This window comes from Charadrius vociferus, unplaced genomic scaffold (genome assembly GCF_000708025.1).
Source record: "Charadrius vociferus isolate BGI_N301 unplaced genomic scaffold, ASM70802v2 scaffold298, whole genome shotgun sequence".
Taxonomy (NCBI): Eukaryota; Metazoa; Chordata; class Aves; order Charadriiformes; family Charadriidae; genus Charadrius; species Charadrius vociferus.
In genome coordinates this window covers 1,108,667-1,116,760 of record NW_009649936.1, presented here as the reverse complement: position 1 = coordinate 1,116,760, position 8,094 = coordinate 1,108,667, and the positions used below count along the sequence as shown (strand labels likewise).

The window sequence follows — 8,094 nt, the reverse complement described above, 5'->3', positions numbered from 1 at the left end:
CTTCCCAGTGGGCCACAGAAGACTGTTTATACAAGTGAAGAGGGAAGCTTACTTTCCCATTACTTCCACAAAAGTACGATTAACAGCGATAACTATGCTAATTATTGCACTAACTGCACTTGGAATCCACCTTACTGGCTGGAGAGGTAATGCATTTGGGTAATAATTAACTCCTTTTTTCCTCAATTACCTTTTATTAGGAGAGCAGAAGGTGTCAAAGTAAAACAGCTGCATATCTTCCAAGAAAAGCCCGTGTTTTCTGAAGGAATTCAAGCGGAGGTGCTTTATTAAGAGAACTGGGCAAGGCAAACATTAACATGGCAAGCTCGGCTGTTCAGTTACTTGGCTTCTCTCTAAGCCTGCTCGGCCTAATTGGGACACTAATTGCTACTATTCTGCCACACTGGTGGCGAACGGCACATGTAGGCACCAATATTATAACAGCTGTAGCCTATATGAAAGGGCTTTGGATGGAGTGTGTCTGGCACAGCACCGGCATCTACCAGTGCCAAGTCCACCGCTCCCAGCTGGCGCTGCCCCGTGACCTCCAAGCTGCCCGTGCCATGATGGTAATTTCCTGCGTCCTTTCCGCGCTGGCATGCGTGATTGCTGTCATCGGTATGAAGTGCACGCAGTGTGCCAAGGGGACTTCTGCCAAAGCCTCCATCGCCGTCTCCGGGGGGATCGTTTTCATCCTGGCCGGTCTCGTTTGCCTGGTACCTGTTTCTTGGACCACTAATGACGTAGTTACAGATTTCTACAACCCCATGCTTCCCAGCGGGATGAAGTACGAGATAGGGCAAGCTCTTTACCTTGGCTTCGTCTCCGCATCTTTGACAATCCTCGGCGGCGCTCTGCTGTGCACGTCAAGCCAGTGTTGCGGGAACGAGACACCTTGCCAGACGCAGCCCAGCAGCATAAGGAGGACTGCTCCCTCCTATAGACCACCAACTGTCTACAAGGGAAACCATGCTTCTTCCCTGACATCTGCTTCCCATAGCGGCTACAGATTAAATGACTATGTGTGAGTTCCCTAAGATTTGCCTGCGGGACACAGCTGCTTTATAATTTCTGTGCACGGCATAAAACAAAGCTAAGATGACTTTTAATTTATAAGGGTTACGATACAGAGTTTACCATTGTTCGTTTCTTCCTTTCCTTTCTTTCTGGAGAAAGAAAGAATGCGAACACAAAACTGCTTGCTGCGAAACCTGGAAAATAAATACAAAGGAGGCTGCGATATTCCAGAGACAGCACATACCTGCCTACTTTCAGTTGGAGTTTTGCAGGCAGGCAGTTCAGGGGCAGTTTTGCTAAAAGTAATGGTTTGGTTTGCAGTTTCTGCCCCATGACAGGCACTAAAGAGGAACTGGCCACAACTTATTGTTTGAACAGTGTGTCAACAAAACATGCTGTTTTGCCTAAGACAGAGAACTTCATGGTGAGACACAGTGATTTGCAGCAGTGATTGCCTGCTAAGCTTCTCATTTCCATAATGCATGAATATTTCGTTATGACAAGGTTTTGCTTTGACTTAACTTTTTGTTTGGGTTTTTTTTTATAGTCCCTTGAAAGATGAATTTCAATAGCATTATGACAGATGTATTTGACAGTATGTTATAGCCAATATTTTAAATTATACTGCAATGTTTTGACCTTATCAAAATAAAATTTTAGCACATTTTTGACAGGAGGCGATACACCATAATGGGAACAAACCATCTCAGTGGGTTGGAATTGTGTTTTTAGAAATGTCAGTAGTAGAATAAAACTAGACATTTGATGTTAAACTTTTATTAAAAAAATTAAAAAGAAAAAATCAAGTATCAGAACTTGGCACAGAATGGGGGCATTTAGCTCTTTAGCAGATATAGCATTCTGTATAATCTATGCATTGTATAGGTCAGAAAAACAATTTCTAGAATGCGATCCCCAAATACCATGTAATGAAATGTACTCATTTCTTAGGCTCAGTTCTGTTGTTGGTTTGTTGGGTTTTTTTTTTGCCTGAGGTCCTGACTGAAGGTGCTTTAGGGTTAGTAAGAATATTTCCATCTACTTGAGAGGCATTTGGGAAACTTCCATTCATCCAGGCTTCGGCGCACAAGGCAGCCTCCGTGACAGCAGAGCTTACACTCACGGATCGTAACCATTGCCTGTCAGGAAGAGAATAAAATCAAGACATTTGCTTCTAAAACCCTTGCAAAATGCAATCATTCTACAGTGTGTTCAAACAATTAGAAAGCAAACTAACAAACAGAGAACCCAGCCCTCTCCATTTCATGTTACAATGAAGATTAGTGCAATGTACACTATGGTTTAAAACCATCACAAAAAATAAAAGCACTGGATTCCTGTTAACCCCAGAAAGCTCTAGGTGTCTCCAGAGCAACATACAGACCAACACACTGCCATTTAGTAGGGTTAAAAAAAATACTTCCAAGAGCTGTGAGGCAACTCCACTTGGTATACTTCATTGGGCAGAAAACCTGTTTGCAATTACGTTATCATCTGGTAGCACCTCCAGAGCTGCAACCATTTCCCCTGGTTTCCCTCTGAACCTTCCTTTCCGTGGCTGATCACCTAGCCATTTTTTTCATGTTGATTTGAATTGTGACAGACTGTTTTTCAGCATTGATGCAAGCTATCATCATCACTGTTTTTAAAAAACAAATTGGCATTTCTAAGCAATTTGCCAAGATGAACAATAACAAAAAGGTTTTGGGACCAGCGTCTGGTGATTGACCATTAATAGCTGATTATAAACTCATGTTTTATTAACGGTAGCTATTACATACTATATGAAAAAAAAATTGTACAGAAAATTCACTGGCGCTGCAAACTTCTTAATAACAGACTCAGAGGTGCAAGGAACGGAAGAAACTGCTTTGACAATGCCTTCTTAGAGGAGATGGAGTCAAACTGTTCATAACCCACTGGGGAATTTCTGGGATGCCTTTTTAGTATAAAAGGTAGCCTAATGAAGGTGGTCAATTACATAGGGTTTTTTCTGTATTTACATTACAATAGATCCAGCCAAGTGATTAAGATAGCAACTTCAAACAAGGGTTTTGGACAGCCATGAATACTGAAACACAAGTCCAAGTGCAGGAAACGGGCTTGTGTCTCATTAGGTAGTATGTTTGCTATATACTGATAAATTAATTCACTTGCCAAGATGTTTGTGCTGTGGGAATACTTATGTGTAGTGCTATTCTTACTGCACAAATTCCCAGCCAAGTAGGATACGTGACGGTAGTAAGAACGGTATATAAAGTCCTGGCAAAAATACCTGGAAGTGCTCTGATGTCAATAAAGAGAGGGAAATGGTTTCTTTCACAGAGCGCTGTGAACCAGTGGATCTCGTTCCATGCTAAAACTAACATAAATTTCTGCTTCTTTCTCTCTCTTTCTTTCTCTCTCTTTCTTTCTTTTTCTTTCTTTTCTTTTCTTTTCTTTTCTTTTCTTTTCTTTTCTTTTCTTTTCTTTTCTTTTCTTTTCTTTTCTTTTCTTTTCTTTTCTTTTCTTTTCTTTTCTTTTCTTTTCTTTTCTTTTCTTTTCTTTTCTTTTCTTTTCTTTTCTTTTCTTTTCTTTTCTTTTCTTTTCTTTTCTTTTCTTTTCTTTTCTTTTCTTTTCTTTTCTTTTCTTTTCTTTTCTTTTCTTTTCTTTCCCTCCCTTCCTTTCTTTCTTTCTTTCTTTCTTTCTTTCTTTCTTTCTTTCTTTCTTTCTTTCTTTCTTTCTTTCTTTCTTTCAGCTGAAACAAAAAGCATACCCATGCTAGCAGCCTTCAAGGTCTGGCTGCAACTATCCCAGACCAATGTAGGTGTTGATAACCTGAGCTCCTCCCCTGCTCCCCTGCTGCCACACAGACGCAGATGGGTGGCCAGACCTGTCTCCCTGCTTGCCTGGAGCCTGCCAGGGCAGTCGTGCACACCCCATGCAATGAGGCATCACTCTGAGACCTTAGCCAAGGAATGAATCCCCACCGCTCCTCCTTTGCTGAGTAATCCCTTGGTCATTTGTGGCATGGGCAAGTGACAGAGAGTGACAAGGAAAGGGGATGAATTTCCTGGACCACTGAGGTGCTGTTTATGGGAACGTGCTCTTTAGGCAGCTATAACTCAGCAGCAGGGGAACAGGGTAATGGACTGGGGCAGCCACATGCCTGATTCTGCCCACGTGCATCCTCTGGGTTTTTGCAGAGTCCCATGGAGGCAAAATTTTTTTTATTATTATTTATTTTTTTTAATAAGTACAGCCTGCTTTTTGCCTCCAGCTCACTAGAGTTGTAATGCCATCCTGCCCTCCCCATGAAGGCACTGCAGGGGACTCTGATGAGCAGCACCAACGGATGAGGAGAGGCAAGAAGGAGATCCAGGTTAGGCAGAGATTCCTCTTAGCAGTGCAGGCATTGTTTGTGTGTATAATTGTGGTTACATTGTGTTTTAATGAACTTTAGTGTGATGTTCCTGGAGGAGCAGGGGTGGGAGACTCGGCAGGGAGGTGTAGGTGGCACACGGGATTTGGCAGCAAGAGGATATTGTGGTTAGCTCTGCAACATCAGGAGAGAGTGGGGACTCTCCTGCAGGATCAGGTGAAGGTGGAGGCACCTGAGGTAGGGATGGAGGCTGGGCTCAGAGAGGCTGGCAGCTTCTGAGGCTGCAAAGAGCTCTTTCAAAGATGCATCTAACCAGGACCATCATGTGGAAATGGGATGAGGTAAAAAATGCTGATTCCCACCTTGGCATCCTACCTCAGGGCCGGTGGACTATCCATCCTCCAGTCACCTTGAATTTTGCCATCTAAAATATGACAGGCCTTGATATTATCTCACAGAATATGCCAAATGTGATACTCTGATTCAGGGCATCACAAACAACCAAATACAAACCAAAAGAAATGAAGGGAAGAAAACATTTTAGTTACTTCTAATACTGTTGCTAGAAAGTGGCTAATAGATGAAAGGAAGAAAATGTGCCATTCTGTTATTACTGAGCCTGTGGGTTTAAGCTAATGAGCTCCCTTGCAAAACAGTATCCCAACTTCACCTGTAGGAAGGGAACATGTCCAACAGGATATGAGAAGAGACTGGTCTAATGACATGAAGGCTAGGTTGGAGGTGGGCACAGAGGTAGACGAAGGCCTTCCTCAGCTGCAAGGCAGGTACATAGGAAAAGTGGTCTATATTTTGGCTTGAAATACAAGAATACAATGATTTTAGGCCCTGAGGAAACTATTATATTCAAGCCTGCTGTTCTACACAGCAGAAGTCAGAACACTGTGGTGCCGGAGGAATGCATAATCCATCAGTGAGTTTTAATCCTGCTCAGACTGGAAGTCATCAACTGGATCTAAATTTGGCAGATTACAGGTAGGATACAGCAAGAGTGCTCATGCCCCTGCAAACCTGAACCACAGGTTTCAACCTTGGCTTATGCTGAGCTTCCACTGTGATCCCTGAGTTGATGCAGCAAATTCACTGCTACTGAAGTGGTGAGATCCCATTTCCCATCCCCCTTGCTGCCCCAGCTCCCAGCCACCACTTTGCACTTTGGTCCTCTCTGTGGACCAGTTTAACTCCTTGAAAAGGCAGAAAACATCTACATCAAAGACTGGAATAATTTTCTGCCACTGAAGTTAGCTAACCTAGCTAGCGGAGAGGTGCGAGGAGAGCCACAAAAGGAATGCCTGGGAGGGCAGAAGCAGTGGCAAAGGAGGAGTAAAGGTTGGAGTAAGTGAATAAGGATTTCCCCTTTTGGCAGCAGGGGGTCAGTCGTTCAGCAGATGGGCACAGCCACCCCAAAAACCAGCGCCTGAGGTGCACTGTCCTCTTGACTGTCACAAAACCAGACAGAGCCACTGGGCAGACAGAAGCTCTCTGGATCATGAACTGGTTGGTATTTTTGTTCTGTTTTTTCCACAACGCTTACTGCAAGTACTGGAGGGAGGTAACCGATAAACCATAGCAAAACTTAACAAATTTCTTCAATAAATGTGTCTGAATTAACTAAAAAGATGAGGAAATGAACTAAATTCAGTACTAGAAGTTCTGCTGATCTAAGACAAGTTATCAGACCATTCCTACAATTAGCTGGTAATTAAGGTTTTTCACATCAGCGTATTAAGATGAATGGAAATTCTGTGTCCACCTGTAAATATCTACTGCTAATTTATTCTTTTCCAGATACCCCACAAGCTGGTTTGTGTATGTAACAGTGATAGTCAAAGGTAAGGTGTTTGATGAGGTCCAGGAGCAGCTTAAAGAGGAGATGAAAGCTTATTCTTTTTTTTCTCCCTAGGTGATCTACTAAAAGATACGATCTTTTCCTTGCATGCCTTGCTTTGCTGTGCAGCATAAGAGATATGTTCTTTTGCACTTGTTTTCTTAAGAAATTATTCGTGTATCTTAGTCCACCTGTTCTGATTATCCATATTTCCTATTCTTACCACTAAATGGGCACCTGGTTACGTTGATTCTCAATTTAATCCGTATCCTTTCCTGTTCTTCTGCCCATGACATCAGAAGACGTATTTGAACCTATTGAGGTTTGATCCTGACCGAGCATAAATCAGAGGAGCTCAACTGAGGTCATATCGCCCCTCTTTCTTCACAGTAGATCTAGATGAGGTCTCCCCCTTCACTGAGAAACCTGCCAGTTTGTGAGACGGTTTTCCACAAACTCAAGTATCTGTATGGGCTTAAAATGCTCCATAGAGAAGAAAGGCAAGATATACGTCCCTCTTTTTTCCTTTGAAGAAGGTTTCCCGGTGGAAAAGGTTGTTAATTTTATTTTCGGCTTTAAGCATGAAGAAAATACATTAATTTCGTTAGCTCACACCTAAAAGATCTTTGGTAAGCAAACTATTAGAAAGCAGAGTGAATAAAAAGAGTGAATCAATGCACAGATTTGATCTGTTAAGAGCATATGTATATACTTCATATATATGTGTGGATATATAAAATGGTGCAACACTGGCTCGATTAACTTTACTGAGGTCAGAATTTCACCCATAAGCTTATTATTATTGTCAATACTTCCAAGTCTATTATAGAGCTTTTAACTGAAAGGCCTCCAGAGCAAAAGAGAATCAAAGTCACTGGAGTTTTGCCCCTGTAAGAGAGATGGCAAGGAAAGAGCTGCAATGGCCATTTCACAAAGTGTTTCATATTGAACAGCGCAGTTGTAACTGGTGGCATGTATAAGTGAGTCTTCCCTTCCACTCCAGTCAAGGACAATCAATTTTATTTTTAAAATGTCATAATCACTGGTATTGATCAACGCTCCGCTAATGGGGGTGCTCTTGAATCCATACTGGCTTGGGCTATCGCCACTTCCCTAGCAATTCAGGCTCAATTAGGCTGCCTTGCTAATGCATGTCAGCTTCATTTAATTGCTCTCAGGCCCACAGCGTGAGAAAAGGGCAAGCTGACAGAGTAATCCCACACTTCCACTTTGCCGTGAGCTGCCTATTTGTTTTATTTGTTCACATTTTAAAGGGCTAAGCACTTGATATACGGAAAACACAGGAGAGCAAAAGTCAAGAAGTATTAATAAGCCTTGGAAAACAGAGTTAGAACTCAATTGCTTGTGCAAAGAATTGCTGATGTTTTCAGTACTTTGAAAATGAGGTGGATTTTGTAGCAAGGGTGCTGATGAGTAGCATTTGTCTCATGGAAAACTCAGTAAAAATTGGGTGGAAGCAGATGCCTTCTAACAGCTACATCGTAGGGAAAACAACCTGTTTATTTTTGGTTGGCTGACGGTAACATGGCAGAAGCAACAGCTAAAGAAAGCTGGTAATGAGCTGGGGATCATAGGGTTATGGTTTCTTCCATAATATTTAACGTTAATGTTAACAAATGTTAAAAAATTAGGAGGTGGGGGAAGAGAGGGATGGCAGCAAGCCAGCAAAAGGGAAATAGCCACTAAACACCTAAGGTCTCCAATCTGTGAAAGACATATGTGTGTAGCTCACATATCCCACAGCAGAGCAGTCGTGAGCTGAAACAAAGAAATCGCCTGTGAGTGCCAAAATGGCTGGCTGCAGACAGAAGCTCTCGGGCCTTTGCATCTAGATATGAAAGTAAATACT

At 42.3% G+C, this 8,094-nt stretch overlaps 1 protein-coding gene across 1 annotated transcript; it reads left to right on the top strand.

The window, feature by feature from the left end:
- The first annotated feature begins 317 nt into the window (after window positions 1–317).
- Window positions 318–1,028, top strand: CLDN14 (claudin 14). The gene has a single exon (XM_009891319.1). It carries the CDS (start codon window positions 318–320, stop codon window positions 1,026–1,028), a length of 711 nt encoding a protein of 236 aa, XP_009889621.1.
- The last annotated feature ends 7,066 nt before the right edge of the window (window positions 1,029–8,094 follow it).